At 36.2% G+C, this 24,141-nt stretch overlaps 1 protein-coding gene across 1 annotated transcript in view; it reads right to left on the bottom strand.

The window, feature by feature from the left end:
- The window catches only part of LOC137171610 (vesicle-fusing ATPase-like), a 30,843-nt gene extending 17,868 nt beyond the window's left edge, over positions 1-12,975 (bottom strand). The window contains exons 1-8 of the mRNA XM_067575632.1: positions 12,843-12,975; positions 8,241-8,326; positions 7,104-7,200; positions 6,186-6,225; positions 3,501-3,667; positions 2,858-2,965; positions 2,549-2,624; positions 1,659-1,814 (exon numbers count right to left, since the gene is read on the bottom strand). Of these exons, the coding sequence (XP_067431733.1) occupies positions 1,659-1,814; positions 2,549-2,624; positions 2,858-2,965; positions 3,501-3,667; positions 6,186-6,225; positions 7,104-7,200; positions 8,241-8,326; positions 12,843-12,854 (742 nt within the window). The 5' untranslated portion in view covers positions 12,855-12,975. The remainder of the gene's footprint in view (positions 1-1,658; positions 1,815-2,548; positions 2,625-2,857; positions 2,966-3,500; positions 3,668-6,185; positions 6,226-7,103; positions 7,201-8,240; positions 8,327-12,842) is intronic.
- Between the last annotated feature and the right edge of the window lie 11,166 nt (positions 12,976-24,141).

Here is a 24,141-nt window from a genome sequence, read left to right as displayed (position 1 = left end):
TTGGACTGTTGGTCAGATAAAATAAGATATTTAAAGACGTCACCTTTGACTCTAACTCACTTTTTTCTGACATCTTATACACAGATGATTAATCGAGAGAATAATCAGCAGTTAATTGATAATGACAACAGTTAGTGCTGTTGTCCATGTGCACAGAAAAGTCAACTGAATGGATAACGCCTGGCTTCTAATCTGATTTCCTTTGTTTTTAAGATGAAGTGTGGACTGTGAGTTTACAGTGCGCGTCTTCTAATGGCCTTTTGCACCTGCTTAATGACATTTAGCCCAGACTAATTGAGAGGCCCCCAGATAACCATCTGAGTTGCCATTTGGGCCTGCTGAAGGAAAAGCAGACAGGTTGACAGGTGGAGGGGGGGAGGGGGGGTTGGAGGGAAGAAGGGACGACTTCTCTAGCAAGGCGGGGGGGAAAAAGTTATGTGGTTGTGTTGAAGCTGTGAAAGGATAGAAAGCACTGAAGCCTCTGTCTTCTGTCTGTCTGCTTCACCTCTCCGGGAGCAAAGGGGAGACAGGGTGAAACCTTCAAACTTCTGCTCAAACACACACCGATGCACACGCGCACAAAATGTGTGACGTACACATGCGCACGGCTTCTCTGTCAGCACCTGCGTTCCCTGCCTTCCCCCCCCCACCGCCTGCCAATTACAGCTTTACCTGTAGCTGGATGCTCTATCAGGACACGCCATCTCATTACAGCAGCCAGCTGGCCACAGCCAAAGGCCGACTCCTGCAACACAACCACCCAGCTAAAAAAGGTCATCTCACACACTGCCGGACACTGCCACAGGCCCTGAGCGCTGTGGGTACGGAGGGTGTGTGAATGTAGATTTAAACATTGTGTGTATTCTAAACATTTGCCGAGCTCAGAGGTCCTTACAACAGGTTTTCACAAGACTCCTCGGGTCTGTGAGCTAGGATTAGGACTGATGTGATTGTGTGCACATGTGTGTGGGAAGAAAGGGTTATGTGTATGAGTCACAAAGATGGCTTAGATTAAGCTGCTGTCCTTTGCAGAGTGAATCATCATTGTAGCCCGACAGCTGTCAAAGATCTATAAATGAGGGTGTGCGGGGATCATTCGCCAGGGATTTTAGTCATGATTGAGGCACCAGAGAAGGCCCTGCCTGCTAATCATTGATTATAGCTCTCCAAGTTTTGTTTGCCATAATGTTGATTTAAGGATTGAACACAAGCTGAATACAACAAATGAAAAACGTGATTGTCTTTGGCAGATTTTCCTAATCTAATCTGTCTAACGTGATGAATGCTTAAAGGGAAGTTCCCCGTTTCTGAGAGATTCTCAGGTCATAATCTGTGTTTTCTTCTAACTGCAGTCTAATGTATTCATGTTATTCACATTCAGCATGCTGATGAAGAGCTCCGTGCAAACGCTTTCATATTTTGTCCTTCAAATTTTTAAAGGAATGGTTGTACACGGCGGGTTTTTAAATACACAGCGAGACTTTCAGAAAGTCATTGATGGTGAGTGACAGATTGTAGTGATTGGTTCAGAGAATCTTTGGAAACGTCCTCACATCTGACTTGCAGATAAACAGTATAAAAAGTGGAAGCACAAACAAATGAATAAGTGATGGCAGGATAGAGACAAAGAGAGAGGGGGGGGGGGGGGGGGGACTCACCCATCTGTTCGACGATGTCTGTAGGGAAGACGCGGGAGGCAAAGGCTCTACGGAAGATGTCAGAAAACTCCTTGTCGAGGCCGCCGATACCCATCTTCTCAAAGTTCCAGTCTGGGCTGATGATAGACTGGCGAGACCCTCGGGTCTTAGCTTTCCCTGGAGAGGAATCATGAAAACAGAAGCTAAATATATTGAAAGTCTTGTGTTTTTTAATGAATTTGAAAACCTGACTATTAAAGAGAACTTCCTATCTGCTGTCACATATACATCTGTGCTGTTTTCCCCTGTTTTCTTCAGTTATGGGAGACACTTGAAAGCGTCGTGAGTGAATGCATGCTATGAAGTAAATATGGTGGACTGAACAGGCATCGATCCCAAAAAGTAGTTTTGAACTTTTCAGTCTTCTACATTAAGCAAGTTCAATAGTTTAACTTTGTTTCAGACTGTTCAATAAATTATCACAATATTCATATAAGCAGAATATATTATATTTAATTCTTTTATATATATATTTAAAAAATAAACTGTATGTCAGGTGGCCATTGGTGCCTTATTGATGTACCATACCAACAAAATAGGAAAGGAAGCCGAGCTAAATGTGTGCAGTCTGCCCCCTTGTGGTTTTACAGAGAACTGTCATTGAGCCAATGAATTTAAAAATTCAATTTTCTTGTTTCAAGTGTTTCAAGTGTTTCAAGTGTCAGGTTGTAGTGCTGTTAGCAGCTCACTGTCCTTTGGATTCCTGGATTTAACAGTCTCTGAGTACCATCATCTAGTCGGCTTTAGTGGCTGAACATTAGACACCCACAGAAAGATTCAGCTTAAATTACTAATTGAGAAGAAGAGCTCTTGTTTTAGTACCGAGTACCAGGTGTGTTGCTGACACTCACCAACCAGGGTCATGGATGAGGTCTCTGACTTCTCAAATATCACCTGACTGTTTGCCAGCAACAAACCGATCTCAATCTGAGGAAAGACAAACAAAAGAGATGATGATCAGTTCAGTACACGGTACGATCAGCAGGTGGAAATCCCAGTTATAGATTATGCACAACAACATCTAACGGTAACATTTTAATTATTGGGGCTTTAAATAAATTGTGTTCACTACAATTAATGACTCCCAAACTATATAAAAGTCTCTACGGTAGAGAAGTGTGTGAACATTATGGGACAATGACAGATAATTCTCCGGATACCTTTGGTTTCTTGCCGGAGGCGTGTTCTCCCTTTAGGATGCTGGGGTCCATGGCCTCAATATCTTTTATCAGCAAGCCGAAGAGCTTATCACAGAAACTAAACACCAGCTGGGAACAAAACACACACACACAGGGAGCAAAACGTTATTTATGAGATAAGAACAGGCAAAATTTTTGTTCATTTTTCTGAATCATAGATCAATGAATGAATGCAACAAGTAAGCTAAGCTCGAAATATGCTTTTATCTGTTTGTGTTTTTACTGTGAACATTTTCTCCTACAACCTCATAAACTAATAAGCTCAATCTACTCCTTCAGTCTTTCCCAGCTGTAGTACCTGTGTAGGTGGACTGTGGATTTAAAGATCCTGTATATTCACATGAAAAACACATGATAATAATTTGATAATACCTTCCATCTTTTATTTATTATTTACTTTCTTTTCTCTCTGCAGCAAAGTGTTATAGGTATTAGGGGGGATACATCTTGTGTTTTTAATGTAGTCTATGTTACTTGTATGTGTGTTTTCACTCTCTTTTGTGTCTCTGTACCCTGACCTAAAAAGAAATAAAAAGCTTAGTCACAAAAAATATACATGAATAACACTCTTCTTCTGTTATTAACCCCTTAAAGCCCCAAGCACCTGCTGGGCGATAGTGAAAGGCTGGTTGTTGAAGTGCTGGATGAATTCGATGGCCATCTTGTCCGAGTCGTAAGGATTGCTGTCCACGTTCTTCTTCTGCAAGAAATCTACCTCCACTGTCATGCTGCTTACACACTGTCTGGATTTGTCAAACGTGTAGATGGACACTACAGGGGGGAGAAGAGACAACAGACGGTGAGGTTTGTAGTTTGGATGACAGCATCTCTCACTGGTCTGGTTTTTTTCTGACAGGAAACCTAGCAACACATAAACTGACCAAGTGTTTCCTCTACGTCCTCATGAGAATATGACTTTGTTTCTCCCTTTTTACTGCTGTTAAATTGAAATTAAAGCTGCATTAGTTAATATTTTGGCCACATGGAGGCAAGTGAAACAAGCTGAAAATATAAAATCTGACATACTGTAACTTTATAAAGTTGTTACAACAAACAGTTTCTAATTTAGACATCCGGCAAACACGAAACAACACCACGATTCATTTGGAGTTGTGTTTCTGACAAATTCCAAGTCCAATATTTTAGCTTTGAACTAACTCCTGGGAAAATATCTGCCTCTATAGTCTTTTTTTCTGTCTTCTATTTGGTGCTGGACACTCTGTGAACAGTCAATCTGAGCTTTATCACTCATCATTCCTTCCACAGCTGCCTGCTGTGGAAGGAAACAAAGTCAAATGAGAGCAGAGTTTGCGGAAAATCAAAACAATGAGGTGAAAGACGGTAAAAAGTAAGTACAGCTTTAAATATGAATATGAGTGTAGGTATGCACAAGTGTGTGGTATCATCTTATTCGCTTTTTCCAATAACTTTCTTCCACATTCACATCATTTTCAGCTTAATTAGCTGTAATTTAACTGTTCTGCAGCATTTAAATTAACATTTTCCACACAAACACTGCACACACCTCTCATATCTACCCCTGACATCTATGGTGTTATTATGTTCAATTAAGCACCAACTGAACAGCAGGATCTAAGCTCATTAGTACATGTGAGATGCTTATCAAATCAATAAATGCCTTTTTAGAAAGCTGTTATAATCAAACAGTAATTCCTTTATCCTTTATTGTGCAACACAGCAGGCAGCTCCTGCATTAGATATGATCTGTGATTCCTTTTTTTGTTTTTTTATTCAAATCATCTGCACATCTTAAACTGCAGGTAATGTGTCATCATGAAAATGAGATTTACTGTAATTAGCTCACGGCTGCTGCCAGGTAATTAGGAAAATTATACCTGAAACACTGCTAAAATTATTCTATTCATTATGTAAATTAAAATTATTGAAATATTTTCAAATGTTTTAACTGAGAGAGAGTCAGAGAGATTATTCCTTTGATCAAATAATAGAAAGAGACTTTTCTTTGCTGGGTTTTTTTCAAGGCGATGTCGAGATAGATTAAGGTATTTTTTCACTCAGAGGATTATATTTTCATTCCTCTTTTCTACTCCTGATATGCAGACAGAACCATAATGGAGTCCATCATTTCGGGGCATCGCTTTGGCCTGAGGGAGCCGAGCGAAATATTTCATCAAAGAACAGGCCTTCTCTTTCTCTGGATGATGTCCAGCCTCTCACACAGATGTGCAGTGATACCGCCCGCCTATATTGTTGTACTGTCTCTCCCTGCAACTGACTAAACCATGTTCCCTCCACCCCTCATGACACCTAAATAATAACTAAACCCCCCAAACACCATGTATAATTAGTAATCTACAGGATGTGGGCATCTGAAGTCAGATGATGTTTTTTTTCTGGCGGAGAGAAAGACTGCGGCGTGAATCCTTCAAAGTCTGAAGGTTCGATGTTAGAGGCTCTTATTCTTTCCACTGTGGCGATGTCTCTCTGACTCAGAAGGCGTTCGGTCATAAGAGAGAGAAAGACAGTCGAGCACAATTAATGGAAGTTGTGACAAAAGGCTGGAAGGACGTCCCAGAACAATCAGAGTCTGTGCAGCCTGTGTGGGTAACCAACAGCAACCATAAAGCAACATAAATTCACTTCTCCATTGTCATTTTGTCATGTACAGTAAATAATTGCTGCACGTTATACTATTGAAAAATCACTGTGAGGGATTGTTTTAGTGTTATAAATAATAAGTGCATCAAAACTCAGCTGCATGTTAAAGCATCATGTTCTCAAAATCTTATCTGCAATTGTGACATGTTACTCTGATCCATTTATTTTCCAAAGACATGTTTTGCTGCCATCTAGCTCTCGATGGATGTACATTTCAGAGCCAGATCCTGATTTTTCTCCTTTATATAATTTTTTTAAATACAGTTTGTAATACTGCTGACAGTTACAGACTAGCAAAGCCTAAAATGTTCGACGGTACATCACGACTATTTTCCATGCTGTATGCCGAATGCTACATTATGACAGGAATATCTATAGGAATACTTTATTACCATTAGTTAAAGTTTTACTTACTATAGAGCCCTAATAAAGCTGCAATAAAGCTCTAGATAAATAAAGCTCTAGATAAATAAAGCTCTAGATAAATAAACCAACTGTAAGCTACCTGCCCAGCACCAAACGGCAGACATAGGAGCACATCTAACAGTTAAAACATCAGATGTTGTGTTTTCAATATTGTTCTGTTGCCCCAAAGTAGCCAGAAAAGTAGATTTTAAATGTTTAGAAAAGTTTAAAACTTCAAGCTCACCTTCAACTTCTTGTCCGATTGATAGGCCTGCCCATTTTCTCTGTGAGGAAAAGGAGCAGATGATAGATTTAGTTCCATGTTTTATCATTTCTTATGTATTAGGATTGCAGTAGTATTGTAACATCAATGGGAAAAAAGGCAACAGGTTGACCTTTATCCATCAATAAGGCGATTTACATTTTCCAGAAGCTATCAGACAAAGCACAGCTACACCTCTAATTAACATCACTACACGTTTCACAGAGACATCAGTGCAACGTTCCTCTGCAACGTGGTCTTATTTCACAACATTTCTGTGGGTTGAAATGCTTAACTCAGATCCAGATTTTTAAACATCTTTAATGCTTTTATACACCACTTGGTTATGAATTCTTGTGGTAAAATAAGACCGTCTCGAGGAGGTTACAGTAGTACCTGTGTGCCGTTGTGGCTGCCAAGTTTACAGACGGGAGGAAGAGCAGGCAGAGACAGGCAAGGCAAAAGAGGAAAAAGTAGTAACAGACAGATTGAGACAGACAAAGAGGTTCATGCAAAGAGCCCAGAAACAACCACGCAACACAGCTCAGAAGTTTACTTGTCAGGATACTGCGTCACATTTTACAGTCAAGGTTAAAAAGAACAGCATGTTTGCAGGAAAAACAGATGATTGTGTACACAACAGTTAGCTGCCTTAAGCACCACACAGGTTATTTAACAGTTAAATAAATGTATTACAAAGACAGAAATTGACACAGCGGTATCTCATTTTATAGAAAAGAGAGAATTGAGGAATAACTGGTCAATATATACAAAAACAAACATTTTTATTCATTTTGTCTTGTAAAATATTCTCGATGACATCTGTAGGAAACAGTTTAACAAACAGCTGCCATCAGGTGACACAGTAATTATTTGCTCTGTTTAAACATTGAAGCCTACCTGTGGCAGACTGAAGGCGATGGTCCCACAGTTAACACTGGGATGCCTCTTCAAGCTGAACACATACTTGTGGGTTGAATTGCGAACAGTCACGTATCTGCGTTGAGATGATGAATTAGGAGAAGAAGGAAAGGATTCAGTGTAGATAACAGGAACATGTGTCTCAACTCAGATGTAAATACTCTTCTTCTTTTACCGGAGCAACTATAAGGTTAAATACTCAAGCGGATTTCTTCATCAGGTTATAATAACTGTTATGATAAAGTGTTTCTGTCTTTTTTTGAGAGTTTTGAGAAACAAGACACCACCAAGTCTGGTTTTTTAGCCTCAGCAGTTGATAAGGTTATCGTATATAGTACAAAAAAATGTTATAAATAAATAGATGGATCTACAAGGGATGACATATCAAAGTGACAAGACTTGTTTCCAACACAGTCTCATGATTTTAAAACATAGATACACAACATGAGGCACAAAATGAAACAATAAGATGTTAAAAACCAAAATTACTTCAGTTTGGTTATGTGAAATTTCTTTCTTGGCTTTGGCCTATTATAGTTACTCAAGGTCCAGATATTTTGGGAGATTTCAACCACGTCTATGATGTGAAAGTTCAGAAAAAAAGCTACTAAGTAGACACTTTGTCAAACTGTCAACCATGAGTATAAACTAAACCCTACAAAAATATCTGAATCAAATCTTTCAAATACAAAAAAAACCTAATTGATTGTTCAAATACAATGTCATGATAACCAGTATATCCACCAGTATAAAGAGGGGGCTTGTGGCTACATTATTTACAAGTATAAAGTTAAATCTGGCTCGCTGTAGCTCGCTGGACAGAAAACAGAGTCGTCAGTCAACACATTATAGTTTTCCATAATTTGGATACCATCACAAGCACCCAAAATAACATGCACTAAAGTAAATACTTTTGTATGCTACATGAAAACACACAAATGTGCAGATAATGGATCAACTGACAAAGCAGGGAATCGACCCTGCAAATGGTTCTGTAAGAAAATCCTCATGGTTCTGCAAAGAGTTTTGGTTAAAAGCAAACCTATGATTAGTAACAGTGAAGGTCAGAGAGATGCTGAAGAAAAAAAACAAGAAACACACTGAAATCTCACTCACTGTTCAAACTGTTGCTCCTTCTCGTTGATGACGGCACAGTTGGTCAACGACAGTTCATCTGTTGGGCATCGCGCCACCTGCATAATCTGTAAACAGGAAGATAAGAAATAAAAAATAAAAAACGGTGACTCCAGTGATGAAGGAAAACATACAGACAGTAAGCACGTAAGCTGAGCCGAGTCCTAAAATCTTTTCCTTTCAGCTTACAGGCGATGTTATGATTCACAGTTTATGGTAAAAGAGGCTAAAAAAAATAAAGGTATCGCAATTTTTAATGCACACTGCACAACGTAGCAGTGTCACTATAGTACGCTGAGGAGAAAGCTTTATGTATATGTATTCTGTATAATAATTCAAAGTGTAATTCACATAGTTCTCCATAGAGAGAAAAGGCAGATTCTGTAGGTCAGCAGACTGTAGGTCTCCCCACCAGCACAGAAATAACTCCCAGAAAAACCACCATTACATGCATGTTGCTATGGTGATCTCTTTACACTGATTCAACCTCGCTAGACCCTTTAGTGCAGCTCTCCGATAGTGTCCACCAGGAAACTCCCAGCAAGGTCTGATGCTCCTTAAACTCTTTTTCTATTCTTTGTTTAAATGAAAAGTGTAAACTCAGCTTCCTCTGTCTATAATGAACATTAAAATAGTCTGTATGAGGTAATATAACAACTACACATGTTAACCTCCATTGTAGTTCGCTTGAAGAGATAAATGTGAATTAAGTATTGTAAGTAAAACACACATAAAGAGCTGTATTGCAAAGATTCTTAGTGTTATACAACTATACAATGTGATGGATTACAATGATGGTTAATAATGTAGGACAAAGGGATCGGTAGAGACACCATTATGTGCTGCATACGGTGGACTTATTGACTTCTTATTGACTTTTTCGTTAGCTCTGTTTAGCCCTAATGACTTATAAATATAGTGGCTTCATGTTTATTGCAGGTGGGTTTTAGGCTCATAATTAGTTTCAGCAAGACTCTATTTTTTGACTTTATTAACTCAGTCAGTTAATCATGCTGCACAGCCAAACACTGTTCAACCCTGCATAACTTTATTTTAATTTCTATTGTGGATCTCAGCGTTTCCAATTATACCAAATATAATCAAACTGAGAGAAATGTTAATAAAATGATGCTCTAGAGTGTTTCTATTTGATGGACTGGTGCAGCCATAAAAATAGAAAATATATAAATATATAAATTTTAAAAAATGCTACCTAAGGGGAAAATAATAGAAGTGGAAAATTGAATGTTGATGACCTCTGCATCTTCCCAGACACTCTTGGACATAAGCGTTACATTGACCAACACTGAGCTACTTAACAGACAGCAGCAAATCCTCACAGGACTGTTGCAATATTGTTTGACAACAGTCAGACTAACAGTGTTAACTACTGGCCGAGTGAATCAGAATCTCCACGGCTGTGGTGAAACAAGCGACATCATGATCCACTGTGATGAAACTAAAGACAAAGTTAAGTCTAGCTTCAATTTGGCCTCAACAATACAATATAGACCAAATAGAAAGACCAACAAGAAGATACAGCCGATAAAGCCGCAACGATTAGTCAATGAATTGATTAGTCGATCAACAGAAAATTTATCGCCAACTATTTTGGTAATCTATTCATCATTTTGAGTCATTTTATAAGAAAAAAAATGCCCAAATTATCTTGTTCCAGCTTCTTAAATGTGAATATTTTCTGGTTTCTTTGGTCCTCTATGACAGTAAACTGAATATCTTTGGGTTGTGGACTGTTGGTTGGAACAAAACAAGACATTTCAAGTTGCGTCTTGAGCTTTGGGAAAACAGTGATCTATATTTTTCACTATATTCTGGAATAAACCAGTTTAACAAGCCATAGCTGTCCAACCTGCTCTCTGATTACAAATAATTAAGAATTAAGTGGTGTTAACCTTCCAAAAAGCAGAACTCTCGCACACATGTGAGATGGGAGACTACCAGGTAGTCACTCATATGTATTACATGCAGTTTGGCTGTCATGCATGATGGGCGACGTGGTACAAATACAATACAATTGGTAAAAAAAAAAAATCAATTTATAATCCCAATATATTTTGGCAGATGTCTTCACCAGTGTTACAATATAACTTCTCATACTCAGAGGATTACATTTAAAGAGACATATTACAGAATACTAAACATACAAACAATTCAATGGGAACACTTGCTAGCATAGAGACTTAGCATAGAGTCAATCCAGTCAGTTAAAATGATAATAATGAATCCTTTCTAAGAAAAAAGGGGGAAAAATCAACCTGTTCTCATTCCAATTGGCTAATTAGATTTCATCAAACCAATAGAGGATTGATTTCTGACCTACATCTCAAAAACATCAACCTTAGCCTATTTCAAACATTTCAAAATCTAGGCTAAGGATGGTCCTGGTGTCCTTATAACATCAGACTGTTGCTTTTCACAGTAAACAGATCGCTGATGTGCTAAGGTTGTATCTCTCAAGAGATCATTTTTAGAGTCAGCTGATACACATAGTGTTTCCTGCTGTAGAAATGTGGATTAACAAACAGGAAGACACAACTTGCCATCACTATGTAGCAGACTATGATGCACCCATTGGTGGTGATGGATGGATTGATATTTTAGAAATAAACAATCCAATTACAATAAATTGACTTTTTTGTTGATTTGATTTGTTTTGTTGTCTTTTATATTCTGGTCCTGTGAGAAATTATATTCAATTTCACCCTTATTTTATATAGTTTGACTGACAAACAAACATAAACTTTAAACCAAAAAACATGACAAATTAAATATGCCTTTGAACTAAAGCCTAACAGCAATAGAAAGTCTTTTCTATGCACCAGACATTGAGTAAAGGACATTCTTTGCATTGTTCCCATATAATCAGCTCTAATGTAAAGTGTATATAAGGAACAGAAAGGTCTCAGCATTTAAGAGGCCATATGATCCACATAACTCGCTCAATGTAATGTCCTGCAACAACTTTTCTTGGTAACTCACTAATACTTAACATGAGTAATTGTACACATCGTACAGTTTCCAGTTTATGAGGATTACCTTGCTAAAATGTGGTCTAATACAGCAGCCCTGCAATAACTCCTACCTTTATTAAGGTTATAACGCACAGTTATTGCTGAAATTGTTTTACAGAGGTGTTAACTGAACTTTATGGTAACATTATAATGTACGGAAGTTCATTCTTGACCTTGGAAACAGTAATTTGACGAAAGAAATATTAACTGAAGGTTCACTTACTACCATCATTTGAGTGCACAAGTATTCCTGAACTCCATATACTACACAAGACACGTGAGACGCAGAAAAAGCAAGTGGACGTAAGATTATTTTGTCAGACTCACCAAGACAGTTTAAACAAAAACTTAATATTATAACAACAGCTGAAAAAACTGAATTATTTGGCTATTTTGATAATCAATTAAGTAATTTTTTACAGGAAAATGACAAGAGTTAACTGGTTCTTGCCTTCCAAGTGTGATTGTATGCTGGATATCTCCTTATATGCAACTGAATATTAATGTTTTTTGGACAGTCACACTTAAAAAAGCAGTTTAAAGACGTCACCTTGAGCTGTGGAACTTCGCGATGGACATAACGATCTCTGATCGATAATGAAAATTATCTTTAGTTTAGTCATAAGACACTTTGTTGTCATTGTATGCAATAAAACCAAATTTTGTGTGGCAGAAAAAGGCAGCAGTAAGAAGAATGCTAAGGGAATTAATAAAAATAATACAGTAAAATAAATGTTAAAAAAGGACATAGCACAATCTAATTAATTTAGATTAAAATATACATAAATACTTTAAATATGCGTTGCACATTCCTAGTTAATTAGTTGCAACCATAATAACCCTCCATGAAGCCAGGATTTACTGCTGGCTGTTGTATTAGACTGTATTACTTTCACTTTTTACTAGGTGTACCTAATAATCTGGCAACTGTTTGTTTTATTTATGTGCAAACAGCTGCCGTAAAGAAAGCATTATGAATGCAAAAACACTGACACACACACACATAGAAAGACACTTTGTTTACACTGTGGCTTCTTAAAAATGGCCACTAGTGAAAAGAATGAATGGTACATTTAAAATCTATCTAGTTTAATGACTGCTCTTCTTGTTCCCTTTAACCCGTTTAATGCTGCTACACTTCCTTCATTCCACTTCAAGACTTTAGCCACCATTGATTTAGCTTTTAAAAGCTCAAAGTTAAATTTAGCTTACAGTACAATAACAGTACTGACGACACACTTTAGCTAGTTTAGCTGTGCAGTGGCTAAAACAACCTCCCTTTAACACATATTTAACTACATCTGGATCAACAGTAGTGAAGTTAAAACATGCTAACAACAGTCCTAGTGGTCATAAGATCCTCCATTCGTCTTCCGGGCTGCCTACGAAGTTTTGAATGACAAGTGTTTCTGCCACACAGGCTAACTTAGTGCTGCGCTGGCTCTCTTCAAGTCCACAAAAAAGCCTCTAGTCCCTAAAGTACACGTTATGTTTAGTATTCTGCGTTGTTTACATGTGTTTAAGTTGTAATATTCGCTTCAGATACACTCACCCGAGCGGTCATCTTTAAGTTTTGTGTTGTTTTTTTGTTTTTTGTATTTTTTTTTTTTTTTAGTTCCCGTTCAAGTGCAATTCAGCATTAACGCTCCGTTGACAGACCAACTGAAAAAATAAAAAAATGTAGAGAGTGACGTGGAGGACGTTGGTGACGTCATCACGCACACCAACGCGTAACAGGGAGTGCGACGGTGAAACATAAAGTAAACGTGAAAGCAAATCACTGTTTTTAAAGAAATGGGTTGATAATGACACACTACTTGAAAATACAACTTACATAAAAATTTATCAGTTCCATTTGTTAAATTTCACATCCATAATTCCAAGTTTAAATCCCTCCCATCTTTTGAATTATTTAATATTAAATTAGAAAATTACATTTAGTCTTTCAAGCTTAATTGTGTACATATAATTCATCAATTTCATTAACTATTTAAAGATTTAAGTAGGCTAACTAAACTTTTTTTTTTCTTTTTATAAGTATATTCATTGGTGTTTTTATGTTTTAATACATTTATGATGTAATTTCTATATACAATAATATTGGTGCAATTAATGCCTTGGTTCTGTCATCCTTGTTCCATATGTTAAAAAGAGTGAGGAACCTATCTTTAATCATTTCATATCAATATTTTCATATGATGTCATATCAAACTACCATTATTATTTACTTTCACTGTTTGTTCACAATGCCAACCCTGTATGAAAACACTTACATGTTTGAGCATAAAGTGCACCCTCCTACACTGTAAAAAAAAATTGTAAAAGAAAAACAGTAAAAAGTCTAGCAGCAAAAGTTGCCAAACACTTACCGTCAAATAACAGTGAAAAATTTTTTTAGTTATTCTACAGAGATCTATTTTAAAAATACAAATATTTACTTTGGACATTGTCTGCATTTTTACAGTCCAACCATTGTAAAATAAAAAGAAAATCTAATTATGAAACATTGCTAGAATGTTAAGCAAGTGTATAAATCTGCACAAAAATTGAAAAAGATTGCAGAACTACCTTAAAATTACGTAATTTAAATGAAGAATTTTATTTTCATACAGTAATCTTTGGTAAATTCATAGGATTAGCCAATCCATCCACAAGAACTCCCCATCAAAGTACAGATTTCTGGATGTAAATCACAGAAAAATTGTGTAAAATTACATTCAAATTACCCTCCTTTAACACCCATTAATGGTATCTTGAGAGCTTTTATTTTATGTGATTATCCAATCTATTTACAGTAAATCCCTGATAAATGTTGGTTTTATACTGTACCAAAAAATAAGATCATGTGATAATAGTTTACAAAAACATAATTTTAATAATCATTACTTTATATAAACATTATTTGACAGTAATTACAAGCAACTCTCCAATATATTTACAGGCTTTTCCCATAAATGTATAGGGTTTACTTTATATAAACATTATTTGACAGTAATTGCAAGCAACTCCCCAATATATCTGCAGACATTTCACATTAATGTATGGGGTTCTGAATGTACAAAAACTAGAAGGTCTATGTAAACGTACCTTTATATCAACTTCTTTTACACTGAATAAATATATACATTTTTCTACTGACATTTTACAATATTGTGCAATCCATTCAATACAGATCCCCATTTGAGATGTATGAGATTTCAAGATGTTTAATAACCAGAATGTATCATAAAATTACCTTTTACTGCTTACTGTACAAGGTAATTCACTATTTTTACAGTGTTATCCTTAAAGTTTCAGAATTAATAAACCAATAAACAACCATATTGAATTATTATGTGGGTCTGAAGCTGATCAGCCCAATGAGAGCTCAAACAGAATACTTTAGTAGAATGTATTTATTTTTTTCTCATTCAGATTACTTCAGCAGACATCAATGGAAGCAACAGTTTTGTACATTGTGTCAGTACAATGTCCCGTCCCATCCCATGGTCTAAGATGGTTCAAAATGTTAGTGAATATGAACAAATCTCTCCCTAATCCAAAACTTATTTTGCTAAAATTCAAATTTGTGATGTCATCTGATAATGTCTGGAGCTTTTCCAAAAACAATGAATTGAGAAAGATGTTACAGATGACACTGAGAACACCCAGGGCGATGTTCTGAGTATACGGTAGGGTTGGGCCGATGGGCGATGCCATCATCCATCGCCAATGGCTGACAGTCATCAACCACCGAGCTTCTACCATCATCATAACATCGTGATTTAAAAGCAAGAAAAGTCAATTAAGTCACAAGTCAGTCACCATGAAAGAAGCACTTAAAGCACGAGAGAAAGGGGTACAATGGCACGCCATGTCATGAGAAAACTGCACATGTTAGAAGAGGAACTTCCTCCAGTTGCAGTAGTTAGCACAAAGCTAGTGGGTTTTAACAGCAGCAAAAATATGCTGGTGGACTGTAAGCTACATATACTGCTTTGTTGTGGTTGTAAAGTGCGCAGATTAAAAAAAAAAACTGCAAGTTATACTACAGCCCAGCATCGGCCTGAGTCTCTGTCTGCAACACATGACTATTTTGATATATTTACTCGCCAAATGGAAAATCTACCCGCATTTGGCGCTTGCACAACAAAACATAGTATTCTATCTGATGATTACTTTTTTCTGCTGTGGATTGTGTAGACTAATACATCCATTAATTTAGAACACTGAAATTGTTCAAACATCAAGCATCATCAAGGAAAAATATCATCTTGTTTGCCTGATGTTGAAGGATTGCATTTGTCACACAGTTGATTAAAGAGAAAGACACCATTCTGCTGTGGTTGAGTTACACTGACTTTGAACTAGTGAGGGACTGCGAACAGAATAATGAAGCTCTGTCATGAAAAGCTGTCAATTCATAAGCCTTCTTGTCTGAATCAGAAACGGTCTGGTAATATTAAGCTTGAGAGAAAATCAGTGCAGGTATAGGTCCTGCTAGACACTGTCTTTAAAGCCTGGGTTGTGCACACTACACTAGAAGCCACCCTATCATGTCTACAAACTTTAACTGTTCATGCTCAGTATCTACAATAATGCAAATAGGCAATTCAGTTAAATAAAAATTGTCAAGTCTTTTCCAGTCATCTGCCTCAAGTCAAAGTCAAGTAGAGTCTAATCAGTGTTAGTCAAGCAAGTTGCAAGTCCTCAAATTTGCGACTCGTGTCAAGTCATGCCACTTGAGTCCCCAACCTCTGACAAATATTAATTGGGCTTTCCTTGGCCATGGAAACAGGGGCTAAATTCAAAATCAGGAGCTAAATTCCTTCCAGAAACAAACAAATAAGCGAATACATAATCAGTATTAACATACAGATGTGAATCTGCATGCTAAAAAAGTCTCAAGTTCATATGGCAGATAGAAAGTCACCCACTTACTTTCAGAATTCCAACGATGGCTGTGATCCTCTGCAATGAGCCTCAGCAAGCCTTGTCCTGAGAATACAAAAACAGAAAATATGTAACATGCTCTTAAAAGTGCCTGCACACCAGCAGGTGGCAACATTGTTTCCTGTATTTTTTTCTATGTACACACAATGGTAACTTTGCCTCTGACCCTCACAGCAGCAGCAGAGGGGAGCTATGAGGCTGCCGCTCTTACGGAGTGCAATTTGCCACTTGAACAGAAATTGAGCATGATCAAACTTTGCCTCTTTTAGTGCAGGGACATTAAGGGTTTAAAAAGGTCTGAAATTAAGGTTGGGGCCAGATCAAGCTGTTCTTTAAATATGATCAACAAAATATTAAAACCATTTGTAAAACTGACTGGTATCCTGTGTTGGGATGCTTAATTTGGAGTGATGTAGTAGTCTCTACATTTGTAACCAGTTAAAACTCTGCTGCAGTATTTTGCACAAGCTTTAGGCAAGAGAGTGATTTTCAGTTTTTGACTTGCAGTACAGTGACTGAATTATGCAGAATATACCATTTAAAACAACAAATATACACATTATATATAAAATAACATAATTAAATCCTTATCATCAATACAGTGAAAATTCTCTAAATTACTGATCATCTAGCCTATCAGTAGAAACTGAAATCTTGGTGCAGATGGCCAAAATTAGTTTAACATAATGTATGGATTTCTTTATTGTGAATATATAATTTATTTACATAGCAGTCAAAGTATGTATATCCATGCTTCACTGACGCGCAGGGTTGGGAAAAAATAGACTTGAAGCTTAAACGAACGGAGCAGCAGAAGAGCAGGTCCATCTCCCATGCAGCATACACGCTACGGCTGTCACTTTTTCAAAAATAAAGTTTGTGCTTTGATTGGGCAGCCTTAAGGATAAACTGGATAATACTATGGATATACAAAAGAATACTGTATAAAACAAATCTTTATTTAAAGGAGGTAATTTTAAGGTATTTCTGCAATATTTTTCTTTTTTGGGGGGGCAGATTTATACATTTGTTTAACATTCTAGCAATATTTTATATTGAAGGCTTGAAGGGGGCACTGGTGATGGTGGTTGTTGTTGTTGTTGTTGTTGTTGTTGTTGTTGTTGACTATTCAGATGCCAAAACCCTGCATAGCACTTTATAACACTGCAAGTCAGTATTTTACAACCCTGGCAAGTTTGTAAAGTCTGGAAACATGACCACAAACATTTTTATATATATAATTCTGAAACACTGGCTTGGGCAACTATGGTTGTTTTTAAAAAAAAATAGAACCATCATAATTAAATTCTTTTTTAGTAACTACATTGGTAGAACTGTTACACTCTTTTGTGCTCGATGTTTGTGTGATGTATAATTATTTGTGTAATAATTATTACTTTCTCATTTTCGGTCTATGAACAAAATGTTCATGAACATGAGATGCACTCTGGCCCTTCGTAGCCTTCCGGTGTATCACTGCGAGGAGTCTCTGAGTTCTCCACTGCCGACCAGCCAACATGTTTCTGTGTATAGTATTGTAAATAACTTTGCAAATATATTGAACAGCCCAGTTTCTGTAGGGGTAGATAGCATTTTTGTTGAATATCTTTCCTCCTGTTTCTGTTAAGTTAGGAGTTATGTCAGTCATTTGTATTTTTCTTTATGTTTAAATAGGTAATTTTAGGTTGATTAGCTTAGTTACCTTTTGTTTGTTGTTTTGCTGTTAACTCACCCTGAAACCACAACTATGACTGCTGTTTCTCAGGAGCTGGGAAGAGGGAGTGTCATTTTCATGTTGCACCAGGGTTTCTCCTAGGCCGGGTCATAACAATATATTTTTAAATTCTTCTGCTTCTCCCAGTTTAAAGGCTCCTAATGACAGACCCACAGAGGTGTTTTTGCCTATTTTGCTTGATTAGACCTCTACTTAGGAGTGTGTGGGCCTGTATAGACTGTCTTTCATTGACATCTTCCCTAAAGAAGTAAAACACATTTGAATCCACTGGAGATAGAAATATGAACGTATATTCAGACTATACAATATATATCTAAATAACACAGCAGTAGAGTGGACACAAGAGTCATTAATTTTCATTCAGCGTATTCTGCTCATTCATTATTCACCACAGTTGTATCACTCATTCAGTATATAGCAGTGTTTAGTGTGTTCATTATGGAAAAGTGAGAAAATAGACTTTTGATTGATTTTTGTGTGTGCTTTTGATGGATAATATGAAAGCAGTACACTATAAAGATTAGAGGATACTGTACTATATGCTGATATAGAATAGACTGCTTCAACCAAAGTCTTTTCTCAATCAATGCACCATATATACAGTAACCTCAAATGTCATGCACAGTAGATTGCACAGTCCCAGGCTAAATCAGTCCATTGCATTGTAAAAATGCTCAATTTTCAAGCGCAATAATATAATTAATTGCACAGTCAGAGTCATTTCATTTCCTTTAAAGTGCAACTGCGTGTTTTATCCTGTAACACCAGAGGGTCAAAGTCAAAGTCAAACATCTAAGTGAAGGAATGAGAAGAAAAAAATATTTTAAGTTGATGGGAACTTAATTATAACTTAATGGTGTCTTAAAATCACACAGTCAAGTGCACGAAAGTGTATTTTTGTATATTTGTAATTGCACTAATTAAATATAATCAATAGGTTAAATACATGTTAGTTATTATGTTCAGCACACTTTTTGGGGGTGGGGCGTATTGGTAAATATTAAATGAGAATTTAATTTAAGTATATGGTAACTTTTAAAATTACTTTCTGTATCATAAAATTAGGGTTGACTATATTCCTACATGATAACCTCATATGGTTATGAGCCATATTTTGGTCTTTTAATTTTCTGATTAATTTGTCTAACTCAATATTGTCAAACCTTTCATCCTTTCACAATTCTTTTTTTAAGCTCGTGACTATTTCAGATGCAATCACAAATCTTAAGATGTTTTGTGACAGGTTGAAAAGCAAATTTCAATGAGTTCCAGCCAAACAATATGACCACACGGGCAGTACGACAGTGCTTACACAAGTCTTGATGTGAAATGAAATGAGAAATAAAAAATACCTCTTCATTTCTAAATTAAAATGAACAGAAATTATATATTTCCATGGTAACAAACAGCTTAGCGATGATGAATCGTTAATGTAGCCTTGTTTAATGTTTTTGTTTGTTTGTTTGTTTTGAATTGAATTGCGAAAATCCATAAATATGATACAGATGAACCCTCCACCCACCCAACTTGTTTTTCAGAAATTGACCTTTTTCAATAATGCAAATGAAAATCTTTAACATACAACAGTTTTTTGTTTGTTTGTTTGATGCAGAGTATACTTACATACAGTCCCTTACTGTATGCTTTACTAGTTTTTCTTCCATTTTTAAGCTTTGCCTGTGGGATTACCTCCCACAAAATAAGAACAAAGAAAAGTGGACTGATCAGACTGTTTTTTACCTTCTTTTTTCTTTCCTTTCCATATGACAAAATACACTCTCAGCTAACTTGAATGGGGACAAAATAATTTAATTGTAAGTAAGTGTCGACCATGTTTTTGTAATTACTCTTATTGCCAGAAGAGGGAGACAAAAGTCCCACAGTTGGGCTTTAACTGTACAATACATATTTTTGAAGGTATATCAACTGTATACAATCTGTAATGATTATTGCATTGATTGATCCAACTATACCCTTGCTTGTGGGTTGTCTTGTTGAACTGTGGAGTGGCTAAGGCCATGCAGTGAGGGTTCATGTTCAGGCTGGTTGAAAGGCTCCTACTGTGCTTAAACAGGCATGGTTGGTCCTACCTGTCTCAGGACCGCTGTTACCCCTCTTCAAATAACTGCTAAGCAAAATACAAGTCCTACTCTACTGCTAGGAGTTGGCAGACCACTATACCAACATCTGTGATTTATTCATGTCTACATAATTACAAACAGGCAAGGAACATAATTATCAATGTCAATCATTAATAGATATTTCAGTCTCAACAGCCAGGATAGAACATAGGATACAACAATCTCCTACAGTCTCATACATTAATTAGAAAAGTCTGTAGATATATCAGATAGTTGCTTGTAATTACTTTCTAATATAAGGTAATGATTATCAAAATTATGTTTTTGTAAGCCATTTTTGCATGATCCTATTTTTTTGCACAGTATAAAACCAATATTTATCAGGGATTTACTGTAAATAGATGAGATAATCACATACAATTAAAGCCTAAAGCTCTCAAGATACCATTAATGGGTGTTAAAGGAGGATAATTTGAATATAATTTTACATTATTTTTTGTGTTTTACATCCAGAAATCTGTGCTTTGATGTTGTGATCTTAAGAATAAATTGGATAATTCCATGAATTTACAAAAGAATACTGTATAAAACAAAAAAAAATATTTAAAAAATATTTTTTTGTATTTTTACATAGAATTCAATGTAATTTAACATTCAAGACCATTAAGTAATTGAAGAATTCTGTTAAAAAAAACTATAATATTCCATTATATTAATTTACAGATTACAGTCTTCATTTAATGGTGAATATTTTTTAATAAAACTTACTGTGTTTTATGGCATTTACACATAATGTAGAAAAAAACAAAAAAAAACCCTGTAAAATAATACGGTAAATTTCTGTGAAATATCTTTTTTTTACAGTGTAGGTTAGGGAGGAGCTGTCACACTCTTTAGGAATTTCTTTTCTCTCCTCTCCTCTTTTTCTGAGAACTAACAGCTGCCAGATACTGAAATGTTTATTAGTGTTGCTATGTGTGTTGTAACATGTCTGTGATTTATGATTTACGTGCTGTTATGAAAAAAAAAAACTCCAATTGAAACCAATTCTTTTTAAAGAGGGATCAGTCATGTAGTATTGAGTGATCTGGTGCTGGTCATTTTATGATAATTTTATTGTATTATTAATTGTAAATAGTTTGTGTTTTGTGCAGTTTTGTTTGTATTTTACTATTGAGTTTTATGTATTTTATGATGGCATTAGTTCATGCTATATACTTAAAAAAATTAAATAAGTAATAGATAGATAGATAGATAGATAGATAGATAGATAGATAGATAGATAGATAGATAGATAGATAGAGTACTTTATTAATCATAAATTCAATAACATGTAAATAATCAACTCATCTTTTACTATAAACTACAATCACATTTTAACTCTTGATTCTTACTGACACTTCTTTTAATCTTACTTGATGTGTTATTACTATTATACTGATGCTTTACTGTATTTCAGTGCTACATTTGCCACCATCTAATGTGTTTGTTGTTTTTTTTTACAATTTGATGCAAAGCACTTTGAGTATGTGTGATGGCAGTGATGGATATACTGTTTATACTATATAAAAACTGACTTGACTTAAAGATCCCCTCCAGACATGTTTTAAGACACATCAGAAAGACAAAAAAAGTTCAGTCAACCAGTTAAAAAATCTTAAAATGACATCTACTCCTCGTTCCTCTAGCTAAATCCAGAATCTGTGAATATGAGGTTGTTTTCTATTTCAGTGTTTGTGCACTTGCAGGCCTCAAGTTTCCACATCAGACTTGTTTAAGCTGCATACTGGCCTTTGACTGGCTCCGAACTAGTTGTGATGTCACAAATCCTGCTCGTAGGTCCACGTGTTAAACTGAGATTTAAGGTGAGAACAGAGAAACTTTCCTTCATTCTGCAGACGAATGTGAAAACAAACTATGCACACACATCATTCTGCACAGAGACGTTCAAACATCCAACTGTAGGAACAAGAAGACCATGTTAACCATATTTAAGCTTTGATAAGAGTTCATGAGTTGACTTTGTAAGGTTTTAAAGAGTCTAAAAGATTCCAGCAGAAATATCTTACATCCCACATGTTATACAGTACTTTATATGTATCCAGGCCTTTAGAGATGTACATTTTCCCAAATCTACAGTCGTGACCCATCAGCAGAGATTCTGCTGCAATCAAACACAGACTGTCTACAATTTAATCTCACAATAGTGCTGCTCATTATCTGATGGTTTTGTATAAAGCAGCCCTCCTCCTTTATGGGATGTTAGTTTTATCAAAGCTTGCTCTCAGCTCCTCTCAGCGTGTCCTCCGTGTCCTCTGGTGTCACCACCCACAGCGGGAAGACTAATGTGCTGAGCAGGCATAGCTTTGTCCTCTATCAACCCACAAACCTCCCAGCGGTTCATATCTCAGCCTTACAGGATGAGCAGTGTGCTGCGGATCAGGCCAATGAGCTGCTTGTTTTAAGACCAGAGGAGTCTTGTGGGGTTTTCACTGTGTCACTGAGACAAATTCTTGTACTTTTACTGAACTCCGGGGTTTATTGTGAGAGTGGAGAACAGTTGTGAATCAATTCGTCCTTTACAGAGAAGATTATTTCAGGGGAGCAATAGATTGAACTTATAAATTGCTTCCCAAAATATGGCATAGGAATTATACAATATATGACTAAAAGTATGTGGACACTAATCTGCATATTTTTGATGTGGGATGTTTTTTCATGGTTTGGGTGAGATCATTTTGGTTCAAATTCAGTTTAATTTTAGACAACAGTGTGCTTCCAATTTTGTGGCAACAGTTTTTAGAGAATGCCTGTTTTTCTGTTTCAACATGGCAATGCCTTCATGCACAAAACCAGGTCACCAGAAATGTTTTTCCCAGTTTGTTGTGAAAGAAATTGACCTCAACCTCATCCAACATCTTTGGGATGAACTGGAACACACAAACTGTGAGCCAGACCTTATTGTAGCCGACCTCACTGATGCTCTTGTGACTGAGTGGAAGCAAATTCCTGCAGCCAGGTTTCAAAGTCTGAAACCAGAAGAGCAGAGGTTGTTACAGCAGCAGATTAATCCTCATAGTTTTGGAATGACATGTTCAAAAACAAATTAATTGACTCCCACACACTGTCTACACTTCTGGCATTTCAAACAGCAAATGACAAGTAATACGTACACACAGGCTTTCACTGATATATGAGCCAATCCTGGGGAGTTGATATTTTGTTTTGAACTACTGCTTCAGCTCCTACGTGCCTGTTTACAGCAGGTGTGCAAAGACACTCCTTTTTTTTTGCATTTTTGGAATGTTCAACAGGTTAAGCGGGTGTAATGTTCAGGTGCTCACATACCTGTTTTGGCTATATAGTGTACCATTCATAACGTGACAATATGTTTGTCACCATAAAGCCTTTAAGAGTACAATAGGATTTTAAGACTGCACTGCTTTACCTGCAGTTTCTTACTGTAGACTAGAGCTGCAAAGATTAGTTGATTAATCGATGGACAGAAAATGATTTAGCAACTATTCTGATAAATCATTCATTCGTCACTTTTTAAGAAAAAATGCCAAACATTTTAAAAATGTGCTGCTTCTCTTTGTCTTACATGATGTGCTCAGACAAAAACAAGACGCGATGACGTCGATTTGAGCTCTTGGAAGGTTTTTTCCACTTGCCCTTTTTAGTGTTTTCTGATGTTTTATTGACCAATTAATCTCGAAAATAGTCAGCAGATTAATCGTTAATGAAAATAATAGTTAGTTGTAGCCCCACTCTGTCGCTGTCTGCATAAAACTACCATTTATCACTTGTGTTAATCCATGAGTTAGTCACCAAAACCCTCAGAAAGTACAATATGACTTTAACACTACATTGCTCTGGCTTTAGCTTCATTCTGTCTGACTCAAGCTACAACCATTAAAAGTGTTTGGCAACTATTTTGATGATTGATTAATCGTTTGGCTGTAATAGATACATGTCTTTGTCTTATATTATCATAAATTAATGAAGAATTAATAAAAACTTGTTTTTTCACAGGCATTTTTCAGTGTTTTCTGATGTTTTATTGACCAACTGATTAATCAAGAAAATATTTTCTAATTGAC

The sequence above is a fragment of the Thunnus thynnus genome, chromosome 20 (assembly GCF_963924715.1).
Source record: "Thunnus thynnus chromosome 20, fThuThy2.1, whole genome shotgun sequence".
Lineage (NCBI taxonomy): Eukaryota > Metazoa > Chordata > Actinopteri > Scombriformes > Scombridae > Thunnus > Thunnus thynnus.
This window is presented reverse-complemented; position numbering and strand designations above follow the sequence as displayed.